At 38.9% G+C, this 23,771-nt stretch overlaps 1 protein-coding gene across 2 annotated transcripts in view; it reads right to left on the bottom strand.

Moving 5' to 3' along the window:
* Positions 1–2,754: 2,754 nt before the first annotated feature.
* Positions 2,755–23,771, bottom strand: part of LOC113061663 (transcriptional coactivator YAP1) — a 33,531-nt gene continuing 12,514 nt past the window's right edge. Inside the window, exons 3-8 of one of the 2 annotated variants that reach the window (XM_026230972.1) lie at positions 17,570–17,688; positions 15,092–15,205; positions 9,718–9,890; positions 7,987–8,120; positions 5,585–5,697; positions 2,755–5,505 (exon numbers count right to left, since the gene is read on the bottom strand). In XM_026230972.1, the coding sequence (XP_026086757.1) occupies positions 5,267–5,505; positions 5,585–5,697; positions 7,987–8,120; positions 9,718–9,890; positions 15,092–15,205; positions 17,570–17,688 (892 nt within the window). In that variant the 3' untranslated portion in view covers positions 2,755–5,266. The remainder of the gene's footprint in view (positions 5,506–5,584; positions 5,698–7,986; positions 8,121–9,717; positions 9,891–15,091; positions 15,206–17,569; positions 17,689–23,771) is intronic. The other variant, XM_026230973.1, reaches the window with a different exon arrangement.

Genomic DNA, 23,771 nt, shown 5'->3' with positions numbered 1-23,771 from the left:
ACAGCAGTTCAGTCAGTGTATTGTTTGAGTACATGAATTACTCCGGGATATTGGTTTATTCTGACTCAGAGGGAGTGTCAGCCATATTAAAAAAGTTAACCGTTTAAGTCATTTGTGGATTAATGGATATTAGAGATGCGAATCATTTAAAACAATTCAGTTCGATTTGGTGAACTGAATGATTCGTTCGCGTTCCGGATATGACAAACTGCTTTGATTTGAACTCTCTCTCACACAGACACGGAAGAGAAGACAATGCTGAATGAAGTCTATTTTTGCTATTTTTGGACCAAAATGTATTTTCGATGCTTAAAAAAATTCTAACTGACCCTCTGATGTCACATGGACTACTTTGATGATGTTTTTCTTACCTTTCTGGACATGGACAGTATACCGTACACAGGGTTGTCAAAATTGCTCAAAAATGACATTCGAATATTCCCCCTAAAAAAATACAAGAATATTCGAACTATTCGAACATCTGATTGCGCATGTCCTCAATGACGCGCATTACGTCAATAACAGGCCAAAAAGAGACATAACTACTTGTATAGATAGTCGATTTATGTTTAAACATATATGACAACGTATTACCTACACAAAAACAAGGAAATCAACGAATGGCCAAGACTGCAGACCTCACGCTCTCTCACCTTCATGTTCTCTGCGCATAATGGTTTAAATGAACAAACTAATATTTGTGCAAACTATTTAAGGTCGCGACTGTTGTCCCAAATATTAGGCTTCATTCAGTGATTGAAACAAATATTATTAATATAAATTGAAGTTTTACAGCATATAGAACTGACATTGAATGCTCCGAGCGAGCTTTGCTGTGGTAAACATGAAACTTTTCCTTGACATGAAACGATAAATAATCAAACCTCAGATCCATTGCTTGACAGAACTCCCTGAAGCGTGCCCCATCCGCGATACTGATCGGTCTCATGTCCTTACAAATGAACAAAATTATTTTATCCGTTATGGCCTCTTGTCGTGTTGCAGACAAAGAGTTTGTGGCGGGCGATGCAAAGTAGCCCAAAGTAAGTGTCAAGACGTGACTGTTTAGCTGGAGTTCCACACATTATGCCATGCTCATTTGGGTGCACATTTTTGAGATGTGACCTCATATTGCTAGTGGTCGAATGGTATGCTAACTGTATCTAAAATAGCTTGCATTCAACTTCATCTCGCGGGTCAACAATTTTACCTCATTTTCTCTGCTGCAGTCGAGTTGGGCTTTGCACTTGCTGCCATCTTCCATGAAGACACGTCAACTTTCAGCAGTGATGCTGTGTCAGACAGTGCGACTCCTGTGAGGCTGTGACCTGTCCCTGAACCCTCAGGCGCGCTAGCATGCCCACTCATAAAGCAGACAACCACGCCTCTACTACCGCGGGCCTTTTTTTCCAAATTTTTTTTTTTTATTCGAATATTATTTTTCACCTTCGAAATTCGTTTTTTTAAAACTATGTGAATACATATTCGAATTTAGAATGTTCGTTGACAGCCCTACTGTACACACAGCTTCAATGGAGCGACTGAGAGCTCTCAGATTAAATCTAAAATATCTTAAACTGTGTTCCGAAGATAAGCGGAGGTCTAATTGGTTTTGGAATGATATGAGGGTCATTAATGACATCATTTTGACTTTTTGGTGAACTAACCCTTTAATGGCTTTTAAAGAGTTAAAGAACTTCAATTCCATGAAGCAATAACAACTGAATAAAAATGATATAACACTACGTATTTATGAAAAGAATAAAAATTGTTATTTTTCAAAATTACACATAACAGTGTTTAACAGGTTTTTTTGTGTCTTGTTTTTTTTTTTTTTTTTACAAAAAAGTCCACAAGAGTAATGGCAAATATATATATATCTATATGACATTACTCTGGTGGACTTCTGGACAGTATCATGGGTAACAACAAATTCAGCTTTTAAACACATTTACAGCTCGTAGAAAACAGTGTTAAAAATTAATATCCCTAAGGAGAAAATTATCAGCATTTTTACTTCCGGAACCGGACTGTAGCACTCTGTTATGTATTATCCCATGTTTTATATACGTTCAAATGTAAATGTAACACGGTTAATATTAATTTCACGTCCTGCAGTGAGGAACATGATGCCACCATTTAAAATGGAGCCGCTGAGAAAACACAGGCTCAAATACAAGCTATTCATAATCTGAAGATTTCATTTTCATCATAATTTGGTTAATATGCATGAGATAGTCTTGTTTTATAAATTTTATATTGTAATCTTAAATAGTTATTCCCAGCAGTTTTTAAACTTAAACTAGTGAATTCTTGAAATAAGTAATTTCTTTTTTGTTTGTGTTTCTACACCAGTGTAGTTAAATTTGTACTACAGGACATTATAAGGAGTTTGAACTTAAACTAGACTGAACATCTATAGTGTTTATAATAAGCACCATTAAAAAAACATTAATGTTAATAAAAAATAGAATTAACCATTGTTCGTTCATGTTAATTCACAGTGTGTTAACTAATGTTAACAAGCACAACTTTTGATTTTACTAATGCATTAGTAAATGTTATATTAACATTAAGATTAATAAAGCCTGTAGACGTATTGTTCATGCTTAGTTCATTTTAATTAAAGTTAACTAATGAACCTTATTGTAAAGTGTTACCAGTTCATAGGATCTGTTTTTTGAAATGTGTTGATGTTGGTTTCATGTAAGGTAGTGATCCAATAAAGTGATTAAACTGATCAAACACAGCATCTACCAAAGTATATACTTTATTCCAGGCCAATTTGAAAGTAATATGCAAAGAGATATAATGTAACAGAACTTAAGTTTCTAAGGTACATGCACATACATTGATTAAAAAAGAAAAAAAAAAGAGATTGTAAATGGATATAATTCATTGTGGGTGCATTTAAAAGAAATCTAAATACCAATCCATTAACTTGTGTGATTAGTACTACAACTACAACAAAAACAAAAGTAAACAGTTACTATATATTCTGAACAGCTGCACGCTAAGCAAGCATAAAATCATGTTTAAGTGACATACACATGTTCTATAAACGTGCAATACCATCACTGTACCCACAATTCATAAAACATTTTGTTGCATTGCTCTCTCCAACACTGTTTTACTCCACTAGAGTCTGCCAGCAATACTATGTTTGCAAAAATAGAGATTTCTCTTAGCTTGTCTTTTTGTTCTCCACACCACTTTTATATTTTCTCTATAACCTCTAACTTCCAATGCAATGGCCTAGTTTTTGACCATTACATTTTTTGTTTACCGAGGCAATGGAGTTCTAAATCTTATAGCGGTATATCCACCCCCAAAAGACAACAGAATATCATACTGATAAAACTTCACTTTTCGAAAACAAAACATTTCAGTACAACATCTATGTAGTGTATGGGCCAGTTATTGAACTATAATCATGTAGTGTAAAGGGAACCATATTGTAAACAAGTGGAAATCTACATATGACTGAATTACTACTGAATGCAAAGCATCAGCAGCAAATTTGTAATGGGCAAATCCCTGTAGTGTTCTACTCTAGTGAAATAATGTAAACCTATGTAACCTTCCTAGGGTTTCTTCAGGACTGCCATCAGAACCAGATTAAGAGGACTTGTCAAATCTTGCTTCATCAGAGATCTTCTCACCAATCAATTACACATTTTCTCATTAGCTTATATCTTACGTATACATAAAATATGATCAATTATTTTTTGTCATCCATTAAAAGAATCATTACTAACAACAACAACAATAAAAGTCTTTGGAAGCCTCAAAGAAATCCTGACAGAAACGACAACTGATTGTTTCCATAGAAGTCTACTGTATTGATTCATATCCGCAGTTAACCAGATTCAAATCCAAGCTAACAGCTAATCTAAAGCACTAACCCTCAAGACATGCTCATCTACCCATCTAAACGCATCAGAACCTTCCTTTTCCTTCCCCATATCCACCTCGGCACCAAACATCAACCTAACTGAATCAGACTCTGCTGGAGCTCATATAAGAGATGATGTATTGATCAAAGTGCCCATGGTATTTTAGTTCTTTGCTTTTGGATGAAAGAAAATAAAAAATCAGAAGAGATTTGCAATAAAGTATGCAATCAGGCAACAACATATCAACTGAGACACTAAAATCGTAAGATAAAAATAGATATCGGTAATAAAACCAAACGATCCCTCCCTCAGATTGATCATGATGTAGTGTCCATCTAGTTAGTGTTCTTTGTGAATCAGTTACTAATGTACGGCAGCTCTTAGAATAGTTGTTCTGTATACATGAAAGCAAAAACAGTTCCGATTTGTTCTTTGATCACACATGAATGCCATAACCCTAAAGAAACAAAATCAGGTTTAAATAAAACTAACACATAAAGAGGCTAGGGTTCTTTAAAGAGAGAGATAGAAAAAAAAAGAATCAAACCCTAATTCCCAACATAATATTTTTTCTTTTTTTTTATAAAACCTTTGAAAGAAATATACTTTGATTAATGAAGCAGGTAAGTAAAAGCAAACGTCAAAGTTGATCTATGATCTCTAGTGTGAAAACGACAGGAGCATGTTTCAGTTTTTTTGTCTGAAGGCACTTGATTCTACAGTTTCTAGTGTTTTACGCACGCTGGCACAGCCAAGCAGCAGTATTTAATTAACCAAAGCCTTACCATTTAGACCTTTCAATCACAATCCTATCAGAAAACACGTACAGACAACCTCCTCATCACTTTTTGGTTTCTCAGGCTCATTACTGTACGTAAAAAAAAACATAGGCGAGCTGAGATCAAGGATGTTCTGAGATGGGATCCGCAGCCACGGGAGGTTGCAGAAGGTTGATTTAGGGATTCGTCTGTCTTTATTTCTCTCTCTTGGGAATCCCAGAGAGGAGTTTTCATGAGGGGAGAAACGACACTTCGCGCACACAACTTCACATTCGCATACTTGCACGCTGACGGGAAAGAGATTCGGGTGCTTGTGAATACTTGTCTGTTCATGGGCCAGCCTTGAGGATGCAGACATGAAAAAAAAAAGAAGCACAAAAGGTCCAAAGGTTAAAATACCTCAGCTTTTAAAACCCATTCGGCCAAACGTAGTGAATAGAAGATAAGGAAAACGAAACAAAACAAAAAAACTGTCAAGTAGGTAATGTCTTTTCTTTTCTCAACTCGGAGCATCTACACATCCTTCACAGACTGGATTAGGAAGCAGTTCAGCGTGTTGGAAGAGAAGGTGTAGTGCTGGATCCAGGTGCTCTAAAGCCAGGTTAGAAAGTTCTCCTTGTCGATCTTGGTAGCCGCCAGCACAGTCTCCATGTCGTTGAGGATGTCAGAGCTCAGGGCTTCCTGCAGGCTGGGCATCAGTTCCTCTCCCTCCACCGCCATGCTCTCTCCCTCCAGGGTGCCCAGGTCCACATCTGTGCCCGGGATCGCGTCTAGGTAGTCGGGGAAGCGGCTGGGCTGTGTTGCCATGGAGCTGGGGACGAGGGTATCACCTGAGAGCGAGACGGTTTGTTTACAAATGTGCTGTTATCTATGAGTGGTTACATTTGGAGTGTTTGGGTTGTGGCGTACCGGTCTCCATCTCGTCCACACTGTTGAGGAAGTCGTCTGGAGTGCGGGGGACGCTGTAGCTGCTCATGCTCAGGCCACTGTCTGTGCTCTCATCTCTGGAGTGATATGTCCCACTGCACAGAAAAACAACAGGCCACAACTGCTTAGACCAGTGGTTCCCAACCTTTTTCACCTTGCGGCCCACACAACCAAACACATATGTTTGTGCGGCCCACTGAAAAAAATAATTAACTGACCCCGCTATTATTGGGTTAATAACTTATTTCTCAGAAGCTAGATTGTTAACTGTATTTATGGAATGAACTAGGGCTGTGTGATATGAAAAAAATAAAAACCTATCGCGATTTCTTTGATAAATTTTGAGATTTCGATTTTAATCACAATTTTGACACATTTTTGAAGCATATTTCCAAAAGAAAACCAATTCGAGCTTTATCAAAATTTGTAATATAGTACTTTTGTACTATGAATATAGTAAAGGTGTATCAACATTTATAGACTTATGGCAAAAAATAAACAAATTAAATAAATCCAGATCCAGTGTCCAGGGAGTTTTTTCTTTTTTTGCAAATGCATTAGTCATATGTAGTGTACTGTTCGCACGCAGATTTCTTTTGCTCTCTGTCACAAAACCAGACGTGCTTGCTCAGATACACGCTGCTCTTGCTCAGAGAGAGTGTGCGCACTTAAAACATGTCTCCTCTCACTTAAACTGCGTCATGTGCACTCACAATACTCTCTATGCTCACGCGCTAGATATTAATTATTTTCGCAAGTTTTTATTTCTAACCTTTTACCGCGTGCAGTGATTGGATCATCGGATAGCATACTGGGGGGAGGTCAGGTCCGTGGAAAATCATGCTATAAAGGCACGCTCGCTCAAATCGTGATTTTTTTACAATTTCAATTAATTGCACAGCTCTAGAATGATCAGGCAATGAACAGAAAATAACTCGGCTGGCACCGCTTAGCAAAATAGGAAAACCAGATCCAGGCAAAGCTCGGCAGTGGGTAGACAGTCAGCTGGTTTATTCCTTAGTTACAGTTTAATATTTGTTATTTAATATATATATATATATATATATATATATATATATATATATATATATATATATATATATATATATATGAAATGGTGTTATTATGTTATGATTTAGACATAACATAACTTGTTACAAATTCAAAAGTTTGGGATCAGCAAGATTAAAAATAAATAATGCTTTTATTCAGCAAGGACGCATTAAACTGTTTAAAAGAGGCATTAATAAGATAATTTTAAATGTTACAAAAGATTTGTTTTCAAATAAACGTCATATCTATCAGAGAATCTTGGGGGAAAAAAGATTTTTACAGTATATATATATATATATATATATATATATATATATATATATATATATATATATATATATAGATATATTTGATCAAAAATCAGTATTTATATACAAATTCTCCACCCCAAACATTTGAAAAGTTTTATACTGTGAATATACCTTTTCATGTTTTTCATATTTGACAAACATACAACTAAATGAATAATATTAGAAAAAAAAGATATAATAATATACTGTGGCATTAGGTGAACACACACTTGATTATTTATTTTTGACCACAATCCAATCTCAAAAAAGCTAAGAATAGAATGGTGCAAAGCACTGAAATCTAGCAAAGATGACCAAGAAAAAGTTAGCATAAAGAGCACTGTATAAAAAGAGTTACTATCTTGAGGCCACAAGATTTTTTTAGACAAAGTGGGACCAGAGGGGCTACGTGCATTTCCATTTGTGTTACTCCAAAAGAAAAAAATAATAATAATCTTGAGTAAAATAAAAATTCATCTTCTAATTTTGCAGTCATAGGCCTGCTTTGAACTGCCTTTGAGAGTCATTGTAAAAGGTGTTGTTTTGCTGGTGGTCTGAGAAAAGCTCTCTATAAATAGTTCAGTACAGAGTGCTCAAATAAAGAGGGCAGAGGACATGCTACAGTGAAGGAAAATACAGCAAGTTTCTTCTAATTAAGAGAATGAAATGTGGCTTCAGTGCATGAGAGTTGCTGGATGAATGAGCTCTTTGTGAGCGGAGCAGAGGTGGGAGGGGGGGACGGCCTTGTCTTAGACCCAGACCACATGTTCTCACGGGTCGCTTTGCTATTCACATCAATCCCTTATCTGCCCTCATGTAGGAGGAGAGATATAAATGTGCTTGACTGCCAATGGAGGGCGCAATTCTCTGCAAAAGCAGCTTAATCCTGAATTGCTTTTTCACAGCTTCTTCAGCAGGGGTCACCAATGAGTGTTATAACACACACACACACACACACTGCAGCCAAACATCCTTTGTGGGAAGGTTTATTGTCCTTATGAGTCTTCTAACTTTTTTTTTTGCAGTTTTGATGGGTCTTACCTGTTCAAGAACGGGTCAGAGCTGTTGGTGGTCATGTTACGGGCGTCTTGTCCCATCCCGGGTGAGGACACAGGGTTTTGAGTGCCTCCATCTTGCTCCATGCTGGTCGGCAGCTGGTTTCTCAGGGCGAGCTCCTGAAGGAATATGTGTCAAAGTGTGAAATTCAGAAAGTGAGCAGACTGGGTTTCAGGAACGGAAACTTAACGCATGACGAAATTAATGGTTTTCTTTGGATTTACTCCAAGTAGAGAGATACGAGCGGGGACATTTTTTCTACTGAAGACAAAAGTATGGAACAAACTATACTGGTTTTACTTTCAAACTATGTACACGTATATGAAAACATTGAGTGACTTGACCTGCGAGATTTACTCATTTTCCTGTATCACCCTCTTGAGTAAAACGAAAGCCTTTCCCATCCAACAAGTCTTGAGTTACAAATCTGGTTATCATTTGTCAATGGATTGTGCAAGATTGTGTGTCAACATCCTTGATTATTTTACTGCCTCAGCTCAAACTGCTGGTTCGCACAGACTCACGCAAAAGTGTGGGTGTATTGCACATCATTTAGGGTATGGCAGAAGGGTCAGATCTTAGTTTTTTTTTTTTATTACAGACTTCCTATGAATAATTGAAACTTAAATATGGTCACAACTTTTGCTGACTAAAGGACAACTCAACAGGCCATCACCACAGAAAAGTCTCCTCAAGTCAACATTGACTTTCCTAAGGCACTTTAGTCATCTTGTTGCAAATGAATCATTCAATCACATAATTTAAAAGAAAGAAATGCCCTTCTGTTTTGACTGATCTTTAAATGTAGTTTTTATTCACTCTATTTTATTACTAGTCTTTACAGTTCATTTTGATCTGTTTATTTGAGTTGAGTTTTACATTTATTTAGTGTTTTTTTATATTAGTTTTAATATTTTTGAGCTGCCAGAGTTAGGCGTGTTAACAAATCATTTAAATAATGATCGGAAATATCAATGCAGGTGGCTTATAAAATTGTAAACGATCACAATGCATTCTGACAATGAATTTGTGGCAATTTTTATTGTTATTTTTAATTAATGTTAGAACCCGGCAAATCCTTTCATTTAGTTCTTAGCCAAATTTTGTGCCAAGCCTTGCACTACATTTTATGTTGATGAATATGTTTTTAGTAGGAAATATGTAATAATATTAAAATTCACTGTGAATGCAATTTTATGATGACTTTAATACAAAAAAAAAACATGAGTGATTCATTACAGGATTTCCAGCCACCACATCAATGCCTTCAAGTGTATTTGAAGGCCTATCTTTATTTGTCTTTTAAGTGAGCTAGAGCCGGTAAGATCATCCCTGAAGATCTCGGTTTATTTAGTTTTCCAGCAGGGGGGTCTGCAGCACCGAGTCAACACGGTGTTTACATTCCAAAGCAGGGGCAGCTGAGCAAAACCTCCTCCACCTCCCCATCTGCCCCCTCATCTTGCAGCTCACAAAAACATACACAACAAATATCTCCACTTCAGATTTACCCAATCTACACTATATGTACTGGGTAACAAAGTGCGACAAGTTGCTTTCTATGTTTGTCAGATGCATGACTAAAATGCAAGAACAACCTGTACAGTTACACGACACGGTACATTACAAACAAAAATAAACACCACAAACAAGATCTGGGCCATTTCTGCAGAAGAAGACTGTGTGAGGACAGAACGTTCTGACAGGTGCGTGTCTGACCTGGGGTCTCTGGCGAAGGAGCTCCTGTTTGATCCTCAGTCTCTCTTTCTCCATCTGGATCTGCTGCAGCCGGATCTGGTTGTTTCCAGCCAGCACTCCGCTCTGCGGGCTGGAGGGCAACTGGGAGCCTTGCTTCACTGGAGCACTCTGGGAAATTCGCTGCGGGTTCATAGCTGAGGACACAATATTAATTACATTTGGATGTTTCATTCGCTCGGATGATAAAATGTAAACATTAATTCGTTATTTTATATAGATTACATTTTAAACCAAATATTCTCGCAACAGAAATTATAGTCCCACACATTTAAATAAAACATATTATTTGTCATGGCATTATGGTGTTACTATATTGTGTATACAAGCACTACTAGAATGCAGTGTTTAGAAGCATACAGAATTTTATATATCATTTGTATGCATATAAATTAATAACTACATATTTCGATTTACATTTACATATTTACAATTTCCAAAACTGTGAATGTGTGTGTGTATATATATATATATATATATATATATATATATATATATATATATATATATATATATATATATATATATATATATATATATATATATATACACACACACATATACATATATATATATAGAGAGAGAGAGAGAGAGAGAGAGAGAGAGAGAGAGAGATTTGAATTCATATATTGCATCTATAGATTTAGTACACACACACACACACACACACACACACACACACACACTTATTTGTATATATAGATTTAGACTATATATTCTGATATACATTCATGTTGTCAGACCTAACAACATATATATATTCAGAATTTATTTATACATATACATATATATATATATATATATATACACACATTTTTTTTCTTCAGAATTTTACATATTCAGATTTCTTGTTCATACATTTTCTATGTGTTTTTCAAAAATTGAATAAATACCTGAAAGTTCAATCTTCAGACAAAATAACCATTCATAAAATCCGTCACTAAAGCGGATAGTAGCATTAGCTACGTATAAGATACAGGGTATAAAAAGGCCTTTCAATGCAAGTGAATGGAGCAATGCGTATTACCACAGACGCAAACACAGAAACAAATGTTTTGGACCATGGGAGGTGGGGTGTTACAGTAATTGGACCAATGAAAATTGCTGTTTACTTATGCACTGGGGCCACCAGTGACAACAAAGCTGTGATGGAGCCGGCGTTGTCATGCGCGAGGGAGCTCCGTCTTCCCCGCTTATCCTCATCTCTATTCAATCAGAGTGTGTTTACACTACCTCAGGCCTGAATGAGTCTCCACTCTCCTCTCACCATGGGAATCAGATCAGAGTCTCACCACGCCTCACACACACCACAACCACCATCCCCCACACCGCCCGAGGCGTGGAAGAGTGTGTGGGAATGTATATGGGAGCGATTGGGGGTGTGTGCGTGTCTGTGTGCTTGTTTCTCTTTAGAGACTCTTATCTTGCATAGATAGGAGGTCTACTGAAGCCGAATGACGGCTCTGGTGGTGGAGCAATGGCTGATCTCAGAGCCGGAGTGAGCAGTTACAGGCCGATTTGTTGCATCTGGGAACATGAACTCAACAACAAAAAAAACTCTCGATTCTCAGATCTGGATTTCCCTGACTTGTCTGTACTTGACTGCTGTGGAGTTTCTGTGGGCATCTCACTTGGGAAACTCCTTACCACAGCACGGAGATGACAAGAGCACACAAACAAGTCTTATCCATGTGGCCGAATGACTCAGTGTTGCATAAGTGCAGCAGAACTACAGGTACGTGCCATGGACGTGTTCTCCTATGAGCCTTTAAGAGGAGGAGGAAACGTGCCAGAAGGACAAAAAAAAAAAAAAAAAGAGAGAGCTTGATAGAGATAAAAGCTTGGATTGACGTAGTTTGCCCGTCTTCTCCACGCTAGTTCTGGAACACGACCATCCAGTAATAACAGTCTTTATCAGGACATCTCACAAAGGCGCCAGCCAATGGCAGCTCCACGTCTTTTGCAGGTGAGACCGAAGTGGTGTTGGGAAACGTCAGGAAACGTAGCACCAAGACCTTTGAAGCCTTTGTAAATATTTGCTGGCTGTCGATTTAACAGGTTTATTGTATAAAAGTAGTGCTCAAGTTGCGTTTCCAGTTAAGAGATAAGCGCACAAAGCAGAGGAGACGGGGAAAGAGAGTCAATCTGTGTCCAGAAGAAAAGGCTCTCTATATCCTATCAAACAAAAACCTCAGCGGGCCACAAAAGCAAGCTGTGAGCTGCCGGAAGCCAGCATGAGGAAACTCAGCTGTGACTAGCATGTAGTAGGAAACCAGTTGAAAGCGAGATGGAAGCCGTATCAGTTAACAAGTGGAAACAGCAGGTGGTGCATGTATACATTAAGACTTGGAGACTTTCACAGTTATTATTAGTGATTACTGCAGTGAGAAATGCAAATGTGTTTCCATTATCCAAGTAATACAAATAATCTAGCAAATAACGGAGTCATACTGTGTCATTAAAGTGCTTTATAGTAGATTCTTGGCTTTTTCTTTATACACACAGTGTTCTTCCAATATGCAAACCTGATTTAACCACAAATATCTGATCATTTATCCAATTATTTCACTAGATTACACTTGAAATCTCTTTACTTTGGCCACACTAGGAGAAACATTTGAACAAAATCTGTGTTCACGCCATGTCAGAATGAAATCCTTTTTATAAAAACCATTCACTCCCCTTTAGAACTCCTAATTTAACTCTAAATTTTCTAGCAACACATGAACACCCCAGACAACACAACCTTAGCAGTGGGAACTGTAAGGGGGAGCACCACTAACATTTAATCAAACAAACTCTGCGAATGCACTGATAAACTCGGTCACCTTCGAATGTAAACCACTGATGTCACATTCATCACCCTGTTTCCCAATAAGGCGAGCGCCTTGGGAGTCGCGAAGTGTTTATGCTATCGCTCATGAGTCTGTGTGTCGGCTCAAAGCTCTGGAAAAGATGAGGGCTTCACAAGAGCATGACATCACTCTGCACTTGCCAACAAGGTGCCAACTCCTGCACTGAAGTACCACGATAATCCAAGCCGCCTGCAGCACATGGCAGATAACTGAGGGTTCCAGTTAGCCTTTGTGCTCAAAAACTACACCACAGCAAAAAAAAAGATGGAGTTTGTGGAGTGTAAGGGGCAGATGCAGTGCGAAATACATCATAAAGTCTCAGACCAGGCCTTATGCCCTGTTTGCCACAAAGAGGCACAAGCATATCCTGTGGACTTTCTTCCTTTTTCTCCTATTCCTCCCTTTCTTTTCCCTCTTCCCTTCCCCCTCTGTGGCCCTGCCTCCGCCTGCCCCCTTACTCTTTCTCTGTCTCTCTCTCACATTGGGTCTCTTTGACTGAAAAGGTCTGGAACAGATTAAGAGCAGAGCAGCAGCTTCGAGAGGCCTGGCACCGACTCAAGTCCGTCTAGATGTGCAGCTGAGAACAGTTCTGCCTGCGCTGGGCCTCACGCGGGGTGGGAAGGGGGGTGAGACAGAAAGAGAGAATGGCCAGACTTCAGTTCTCTGTTAAAGGAGTACAGTCCTATTCTATTCCCTGCTCAAATTACCTGTGTGTCTCCGATGGGTGAGCGGAGACCCAGACGGGACAACATGTCGGGTTAGCAACACATTGTATCATCTTTTTTTTGGGTTTCGACGGGTGCAAGGAGTATTTAAAGTTCTTTTAACTTATAGAAGAGATTCTGAGGTTAGTGAGGAAAAAGTTCCTTCGGATGTCTGCGGTTCATTGACCTCAGTGACAGGAGCTGAGGGATAAAAACACAAACACAAAGGTCATAATAAAATGCCGGCATAAGCAAAGACCACATGGGAACGCCCCAACAGTCTCAATCTGCCGGCAAGGAATGAGTTAACTGTGTCTACCCCTTTTGCAGTTCTCCCCCTCACATTACGTCTGTAATTCAGGGGCCCACCAGCCTCGTCGGCTGAACACTTATAAATCTTCAAAGGGCTTCACCCACCAGAGCAGACCCCCACCACCACCCTTTTTTGTCTTTCGTTCTTTCTCTCTCCCTCTCTCTCCTGCCTGACCCAGCCCTTCATAGACTGTTTACCACTTGCGTGTTAGGTGTATGGAGACCTGTTTTGTAGCTGAATTTTGGTCAAAAATGGGGCAAAACATGCCTGTTCATACATGAAGGAGATAGTGTCCCTAGGGAAAACTCCTTTGGGATGAAGGGAAAGCACCTCAAGCGTGAGTAACTCAAAGTGACACAAGAAGAAGCCTTCATCTCTTTGTGAGCCTTGTGTGCTCATAGAAAGAGATTAAAGAGAGGGACTGAAAGGGGTAGAAAAAGGACGACCATTTCAGTCTGACAACCTTTCGGTGAACCATTTATCTTGACAGCAAAAAAAAACCAGATGATTAGTTTAACGTGACAATTCCACTGCTTAGGTGAGTTTCATCGTCTCTGCATATGGATTATGGATGCATATCAGAACAAGGGGTTTAGGGAAGGGGCATAATCAGATGCAGTTTGAGCTAGTTTGTGAGTGTGTGTGTGTGAGTACAGGGATCACATAGCAGAGTCCTGAGTGTGGAGCAGTTTTGGCTAACCTCAGTATGAGTCACAGGAAGCAGGAATACGGTCTGAATGTGCCACAAAAACACATACACACTCACACACAGCGCAGAAAATAGCCATCTACACTCGATTGTAATCAGCATGATAATAAAACAATAAGAGACAGTTACAGTTGTTTTACCACAGTGGAACTGGGACTTTGAGTGCATAACAGGCCCTTAACAATGAGACCACTGCAATGATGGGTCTTACGTACAGTGATGCACCGGAATTAATTTTTAACAGAAACACCAAACACCGAAATTAAAGTCCTCATTGAGCCAAAAACCAAAATTAAGAATAAATGTATTTCAATTTGGGGACTGAACTCGGTACTCAGTTTAGGGTATTTGTACACAGGTGATACACCAGTCGTATTCAAGTTCTTCAACAACGAGCCGGTACTTGATACTTTAGCCATAACCATTATTATTATTTTTTACATACTTCTACTCTAGTATCAATTTTGATCATAGTGAAGGGCGCCCCATGCAGACGTATTTAATTGTTGTTAGCTTATCCACACTCCCAATGTTTATAATGCATCATTGATGAAGCGTTAACGGTTTCCATTAATGAAACTGATTTGCCGTTTCAGATGAAAATTTTTGTGTATCACTACTCGGGTGGCTTATTTATTATTATTTTTTTTTAATGGTGGCAACAATTTTATGCTAGGAGACCAAAGTCCAATCATAAGTAATTTATTGTGATTATTGTTATTTTTATTACTATGAACTTTTATGACTTTAAGCTCACCGTAACGCGGGTCAAGTCGTGGGTCCAGCCAAGAGGTGGTTTTGTTCTTGTGATTGATATAGTAGATCTCTCCTTCTGAGGTAATAGCTTGCTCCCAACCATCAGGAAGAGGACCTGAGAGAGAACAGTCAGTGTACAGTAAATGATCCATTACTAACTGAAATTCAAATTTGAGTAATCTTTGGCCATAATCCACACATTTTTTTTCATCCCGCATTTTCTCGAGGTCATGAAAGGTACGAGGTTGAACGAGGCGTTTCTTCAATCGGGCGATAAGGCGACGCGCACCACCAAAGCACTGAAGTGTTTCCTATCACATTCAACCACAGTGTTACACTAACTGTAACTGTTTGTTCTGTTTCTGGATATATCGTCCAATCAGCATCAAGTCACATTATGTGGAGTACGCCCCTTTTCAAGTGATTTCACTGTGGCCGAAAATCGCACGAGTGTTCTCATAGACATACAAACGAATTTTTTTCTGAACTGCAGGCACTGCAATTTAATCTGTATCGTTGCATCCGAAATCGCATACTGTCTGAGTAGTTACTACCTTTGAATTTACCTACTTTGAATTTACTTCACCACAGTTAAAAAAGTATGTTCTATATAGTATGAATTAAATTTGTACGCACTACATGCGCCATGTTGTCATATGACTGACCAGTGTCAGTTGCGTCTCTTCACTACCATTCATTAATCCTCTCCTGTGGCATCATGGGATAGTAAAGTGTCCATTGAATGCACACTTCAGAATCCGGGCATAAATAGGTCATCTGGTTACTTTTCGTCAACAATGCTATCAATTCGGACAATACTACTCGCCTCACGTACTGTTTTTTGGCTACTACACAGTAGGGAAGTATAATATTTCGGATGCAGCATATGAGTTCCAGGAGGGTTAGCACAAATGTGCTTTCTTCATCATAAGCAAACTTAACTTATGCAACGATTGGAGGGAACAAATACCTCTATTAATTATCTTTATGCTCAAGTCAGGACTTGCCTGTATGGCGTGAATAAAGCAAACCAGTCTCTTTTCAGTAAAGTTTTGATGGATGATTGTAATGGAAGGAAAGACTAATACAGTGACATGCAGAAGTTGTACATTATTTGACACGCGTGAGTCCGTTATTATTAGTGTGCAAATAAACAAACCGTGCATGCGTGTTCTCTGATTGCTTTGGTCACATGTCTGGTAAGAGTTTTAAAATGGACACTTGCTGAAGATGTGTGTTTTTAGAGGAATTTGCTGCGGTCAGTAGTGTTTATATACTTTACATATGAGCATTAGCACTCACTCTGAGAGAGGAACTGTTCACTGCTCATGTTGAGCTGCCTTCAGATCGCCACATTCAACAAATTCACAATGTTTTTATTTGCTTTTTTTAATTTGTGTTTTGCTCGGTTTAATAATTCTGGATGGATCCATATGTATTTATTTACAGTCAAGTTAAGGCGACTGGTATAGTGGTCTATTGGCCATCTCTGTGTGGTCCTGTTTGGTTTTGCAGCTTGACTTGTAGTCGCTCTAAACAAATATTTATATATATATTAATATACATTTATTTGTTTCTCAGTTTTTGCTGTTGCACTGTATACATAAATCGTGAATAATTCTTGCAGAAAAAAGTTTTATGAGAATCATCCTCAAACTGAATCTGGAACTTTACTACCAGGATGTATGCTTAAATTGTTGGATGTGGCGCCCCACATAAAAATTGTATACCTTTAATAAAATAAATAAAATACCTTTGTTGAGTACTGTTCAGTCCATTTCAATGCATTTTTTTTTTTAATTAAATTAATGCATTTAGCAGACGCTTTTATGCAAACTTACTGTGCATTCAGACTATCAATTTTTACCTATCATGTGTACCCGGGGAATCGAACCCACAACCTTGCGCTTGTGCCATAATTTAGGAAAGAAATCTCCACCAAACACAGGATCGTGGAAAGCAAAGTGGTTTTCAAATACACTTTTGCTTTGATTCAAAGTCTGTAATGTTGTGATTCACCTCATGGCTGACTTACAACTATTTAAGATGTTTACAAAAATTCCTATCGAAAAAACGAATAGGAAACTTTCTTCTGGAATCAAGGCCTCTTGAAAAGAGTGGGCAGAAACTGTTGCACTCAATAGTTTCCAGGACCAAACCACTTCCCAAAGAAGTCTGTGGGGAACACCTTAAAACAGAAACAGGATCAGTCTTGTCTGAGTTCCTGTTGAAACTTACATAGTCTGGATACCCAGGACCCTACCGTCACTCCAACCAGACACACGTCTACAATCATCAACTGCCATTCTGATGCATTTACTTGCATTCGTCTGCCCTGATATGGTTTTTGCATTTGCTGAGGTAGAGGCAGGTTTAGCTGAGATGTAAACAGAGACTGATACACCCGTCGAATTACCAAAAGAATGCTGGGACTAAGAGTGTAGTTTTTAATATGAAACGAGTGTCTGGAGCAGCTGACCTGAGGCAGGGTTCATGATGTTCTGCTGCTGCACAGGCACTGGGCTGGCCGGGGCGGCCTGGTTCATCTGAAGAAGGGCTTTACGTGGGTCCTGCCAGGTGGTCGTCTGGTCATTATGGCTATTAGGAAACAAAGACATACATAAGCATGACAATTAAACAAAAATATTGCGGCTGTGACCAAAATCCTAATGAACTTCTCCTTTGGCTGGAGATATTGGGCCAAAACATAACTGTCAATTTTACATTTAGGACATATAGAATATATACATAAATATATATGTGTTTAGATATTAATATTATAATCCTTTTTATTAATGATTACATCTGTTCTTGTTCCAGGCTGCATAAATATACATTTCATGGGAAGTGTACTACCATATAAGTTAACCCAGTGTTAGATATCCCACAGTGGTTTATTTGATTTAATTTGAGTGCCCCGATAAAACTTCCAGCAAGTGGACCTTTTCAAGAACTTTGTAAACACCTGAACACAGATCCATTTGGACAGCATCTCAGTTCTTTAATCTGCATAAGCAAAAGCAAGCAGGAACCAAACATCTCCTTCAAGCCAGTAGTGTAAATGATGGCCTGTCTTGTTAGCAATGAAACTCCCATTCATTTTGTTTGCCCTGGTTGCTAAAAATAGGCTCTTATGAAAGTCCATTTCATAAACTTTACGATTGCCACCCACTCTTGTGTCAGATCTGCTGATGTATTGCTGTGGAGGAGGGAGTGTGGATAACCGTAGGCCGCTGAGTAAACTTTGACCCCGTTTACGTGTGATTCGCCTGCGTGCAGTGGACTGAACTGGTGTCATCTGCACATGAAGTCACAGATTACGGTGTAAGGTCAGTGATGAATAACAAGCTTACTGGAAAACGAAACAACAAGTCTAAAGTGAAAGACTGAAGCCAGGCTTACACTCTTCTGTTTATTCAGATCTTAGTCAGCAGGGTGGCAGGGAGAGCAGTGCTGTTCTCTTTTTCACTGCAGTTCATCACTTAAAGGTTAAGCAGTTTATGCTGGAAAATTAAGGCTTTTAAGCCTCAGTCTCAACACAAATACCCAACAGACGCACAATCAAAACGAAAACAAGTCAATCTTCAACTATTTACCTCCAGAAATCAACATTTGTATGTTTTTCTGGCACACTATCAGAGCTCACTTCATGATCTAATCTGGCAGCTTCCTTAAGATCAGACCTTTCCTTCCTAAACACTAGCTGCTAATCTCCACATTTTCTTTTAAACAATTAGACTCTTCCAAGAAAATGGTTTTGGTGTCCTGAAGGCACAAGCATGCAATTTACGAGCAGTGTTTGGGATGGAGTGGGTGGTTCAAAAGAAGACCTGCGATTGGAGGTGTTGCACGTTCTGTCAGGTCCATGAAACTAAAAATACAGCTGCAAGTAAATACTACTGAAAGAAGCAGATTTACATAACTTCTAGAGAACCCAGGCAGTTGTGAAACACTAATGAACACTACTCGCGTCTATTCTACAGTGAGAACGGGCTGTAACACTCGGTGTAGAGGCATTTCTAATGATGGCTTTGTTGGCGCTTGTTGCTCGATTAAGATGTAGAGCTAACGCAGGAAAAGGCCCCTCGATCTCTCATTCTCTTTCTCAGCCGATGGCCTGTACATTCAGGCAGGGTCAGTCATGGGTCTCCTCCCAGGAGGTTTCTTTCTCTCGCTGCCTGTTCCAACACACTGAAGTGTCAGGCTCTTTAACAATCTGGCGCCAGTTTTACAAAGCTTTCACCTTCTGGACAAAAGCTCAGACCAAGCTACGACCCAAAACCCTAAATGCTATTCACTTGTTTCTCTTTTCCTTCAGCTCTGCTCTCTTTGCCTATTTAAGAAAGTTTTTTTTGTTGTTGCTTAAAATGTAAGATATGCATGCACTTAACTTTTTCTTGGGCATCTTGACTAGATTCTTTGATTTCTAGATTATCTACTATTTATGTACAGCACTTTGGGCAATTTTTGTGGTTTGGAAAGTGCTTTATAAATAAAGGTTGAGTTGAGTTGAGATATACAGCTGACCACTGGTCTACTGGAAGAAAAAATATGGAGGATGTTTGACCTTGTGGATAAATGAATTCTGCAGCTTTCTAACAGGTATTTCCCATCATAAAGCCCTGTGACCGTTTCTTTCCTGCCGTCACTTTCTCTTTGCCACCAATTAGTCACTATTCCACCATCACTGCCTTCTGAGAGAGTGAGGAAGAGAGAAAGAATAACAAAAAGAGGAGAGAGAAAGAGAGAGACTGACTCAGCACTTCACCACCCCCTCTTCTCTAAGCTCTCTCTTGTTTATGCTTTACTGATCAAAGGATCAGCCGAAATCTGCCCCTCTCCCACCCACCTACCAGTAAGCCACCCCACCCCCAACCCACACACACACTCCAGGAAAACAGCCCAGGCCACAGCAGACGAACGGGGGGCCTCTTCACAAGGGTCACAGGGGAGGGCCATATGACCGTCAAACAAAAAGAAAAGGCCACAGAGGAGGAAAAAACGAGCGCGGAAGCAATCCTTCAGAACGCATTGGCTGAGTGGATGGCTGTGGTCCTGTTACACTTAAAGTCACCCCGATCCTCCCCCTCCTATTGCTGCTGGAAACTATGACAGAGACACGGGGGGAGCGAGGAGGAGAGGCCGTGTGACTTAATTTTAATTGGAGCACAGGATGTCGAGTATGAAGATCTCCTCTTGGGTTTCGCACTCACACAGGTGGGCTTTATTAGCCCAAACGCTCTGCCCATGCGGCGCCTTTTCCATGCAATACACTGACGTTTGTTTTATTCAGTGTCACAATTATCTAGAACGAGAACTTTTGACCGTAACGACAGCTTACTTACAAATTGCATTTTTCTGGCAAAAATCTGCAAACAAACTTCCAGACACACTGAATTCAAGCTGAAAGATTTGCTTTGTTCTAGTGGAACGACTCGCTGCCTACTCCCTACATAGGCAGCATCCTAAACATCATAATAGAATGATTTGGAGTGCACTATATAGTGAGCAACTCTACAAAACACACATATATCTGTATATGGAAGAATCACAAATGATGGCAGAGCTTCTAAGCTGATGACTCAAAATAAAAATAAAAATCAATTTCATGCATGCTGAATAACAGTTTTTTTTAATAAACAATTTTAAATATTAGTGCAATTAATATCAATTATATTTATTCAGTTTTATAAAATGATCTTGCATTCTGCAGACTGGGATTGCGGTATTCAAGAAGGATCTCTTTGAATGCAGCATAATTATGTTGCCTAGCTTCTCCAACAGATTTTATGTCTGTGATGCTGCTGTCTATTCAGGCAGTTCACTAGCTTTTGGAACAGAGGAAATGTGCTTTTGTAGTCAAAAGCACACAATCCAGTCTGGGTCAGAGCCCTACCATTGCGTCACTCTTGAGCGACTTCTCATGCAATGTTCTCTCTGCTTTCCCAGCACACAAAAACACACTTCACAAATGAGGCGGACTGGCTTCCCTTTACTCAGCGGGAAAGTACCGGGAAAATGGGAGGAGAGTCAAAAAACAGCCAAGAGTAACAATAATGGTGAAAACCATTTGCATCTAATACTTTGCCCATCATTTATTCATGATGCCAACCTGTATTTAATGAATAGAAGCATTAGAGATGGTCATAATCATATGTTGTTTTAGTAAAAACAGTTATCACTCATAATTAATTACAAATGGAAAGGAACACATTGAATTAAATAAATAAATGAATAATAAGTATAAAGATCAATATGTTTTCCATTGTAAAACACACTCCTATAAATAATTTTTGTTTCATTTACAAGGTTTTTATTTTTGGTGTGCAGTAACAATAAGTGATTAGTTAAGTTCACTCATCAGTGAAGTTTAATGAGGCTGAGGCACATTCACACCAACAAACTAAAACCTATGGCAACAGTCTCCCAAACTCCAACCGGAAAAACATCACCACCACTCAGGGCCATTACAGATCACTGGGGGCCACCAGCTGAGAGGCATTATTGAAGATTATGGGGCCAGAGATAGAGACAAAAGCATAGACAGGATAGACATCCGCTCAGGAGACCCCCACAAACACCCTCCAGAGCTTCAAACATCATCAACTAGATGACTGCAACCTTCTTTCGGGAGCTCTACTTCCATCCCAGACAGAGCACTGAAAAGACAGACTGGGAGAATGACAAACAGACAAAGAAAGGTCTACAACCCTGGTAGCGGGCTTTTGCTTTATAGCCGACAGACAGGGCACTCAAATCACATTGAGCCATGACCACACAGGAATCACTCCCTGACAGTGCTCTGTAGAAGCTCACTTCCTGATGTCCTCTCCAGCTGTTATCAGTGCTCATGAAACCAGAGAGCGCTCGAGGAGGAGGAGGAGGAGGAGGAGGAGGTGGAGAGTGGTGGTCAGCGAGCTCACGGCACTGGGCCTAGACCCACCCAAGCGCTCGACATGATTGATGGCCCAATTATCAGGGCCCTGTTTATTGTGCTGTAGTTATTTATAACACAGCAGAGCTTGAGGTGCAGCGATGAATGCTCACAGTTCCACTCAACTTCGCCAGCACTGCATGCTTTCCACTTTGCCGAAGAAATAACAAATATCTGACCTCAAAATATGGAGTATATAGTGGATGAACGGTGTTCAAAATAGAAAAAAATACCAAGAAAGCATTCCCTATTCTCTACTTTCAAACCAAATTTTGCATTGTACTGACTTTCACCCGAGAATTTGTGGTAAAGGCGCATTTCACACAAAACACAACGTCGTTTACCATTGAAAATTTCAACTTGTTCCAAAGATCATAATGGAAAAGTGTTTATAATAATTATTCCCAGATGGGTAAAGAAAAGCAACTTATCCATCACTATAATCTCATGGCAACATGAATAATGGTTATACTTTAAAAATTATAAACATTCTTTTATTATAGAAGCATTAATGCACATTTTTGTTTTGTTTTTTTCTTCCATGTTGAGGAACTAATTGTGAGACCATTTGCAGTATTAATCGATTGGAATACTCTGATGCTGCTTTTAAAGATTTGGTTGTATTCAACATATATAAATATGGATATTCATTTAAGCTAGTGGTCAGTGAATTTTTTTTTTTTTTGAGAATCGAGCAGATGCATAATAAAAATATTATCATTTATTACTTATATAATTACCTGTTGATAATATATAATAAAACATAAAACATATCTGAAAATTGAATTCTGTTTTAAATAAAACTTTAACCCAAGTAAAAAGTGTGTCCATATTGGACACAAGTTTGAGGTTTGATAGCTGCTGTTCTTAATTCTGAGAAAAAAAAAATCATCACACAGTTTCCGCAAAAATCTTAAGCAGCACAACTGTTTTCAACATTGATAACAAGAAATGCATATAAGCATGCTTTATGAAGGATCATGTGACTGCTATAATACATTAAAATAAAAAAACTATTATTTTAAATTGTAATAATATTTCACAATATTGCTGTTTTTTACTGTATTATTTTTTAAGAATAAATCTTACTGTGCCTCAACTTTTGCACAGTAGTGTATCTGTCTTTTACTAGTAAACACTATTAAGATGATGACTTCTACACTACAACTGCATACACAAGGATCCTGTATATTAGCTTAACATAACACACACTGCATCTAATGAGGCCAAAGAGAGGCAGCCATTATGAGTGACTGAATGCTGCTGGTCAGGACAGAAAGAGGACATCAGATCTCCCTCACGGCCGAGCGAGCGAGCGGGTGGATGAGTGACTGAGCTTCCGTCAGCAGGACATCATCAGGAGAGATTATTGAGCGACCTGCTGACCTCTAGCCGGATTTAAGTTCCTCTTTGAAGGAGGGCTCATATCACAGGAGGTAACAGAGTCAAAGAGAGAGAGAGAGAGAGAGAGAGAGATACCATAGAAACACTTTAGTAAAGGTTATGAAGTTCTCAGAAGTGGTAGGCAAGCTTTATTCCAACATTGAAATCATTAATCTATTTTTTATTTTTTTTTAATGAAAGTGCGATTCTTCACATTTAAGGTGGGTCATAATATACCATTAAACTGCTGCTTAATGACAAAACCAAGAACCAAAACAACAAATCTGAGTGTGACACATTCAACACCCTCACTGCACTATTTGGTACATATAAAGAGCATTTTGAACGAGACGCTGGTCTAAAT

This window comes from Carassius auratus, chromosome 43 (assembly GCF_003368295.1).
Source record: "Carassius auratus strain Wakin chromosome 43, ASM336829v1, whole genome shotgun sequence".
NCBI lineage: Eukaryota > Metazoa > Chordata > Actinopteri > Cypriniformes > Cyprinidae > Carassius > Carassius auratus.
This window is presented reverse-complemented; position numbering and strand designations above follow the sequence as displayed.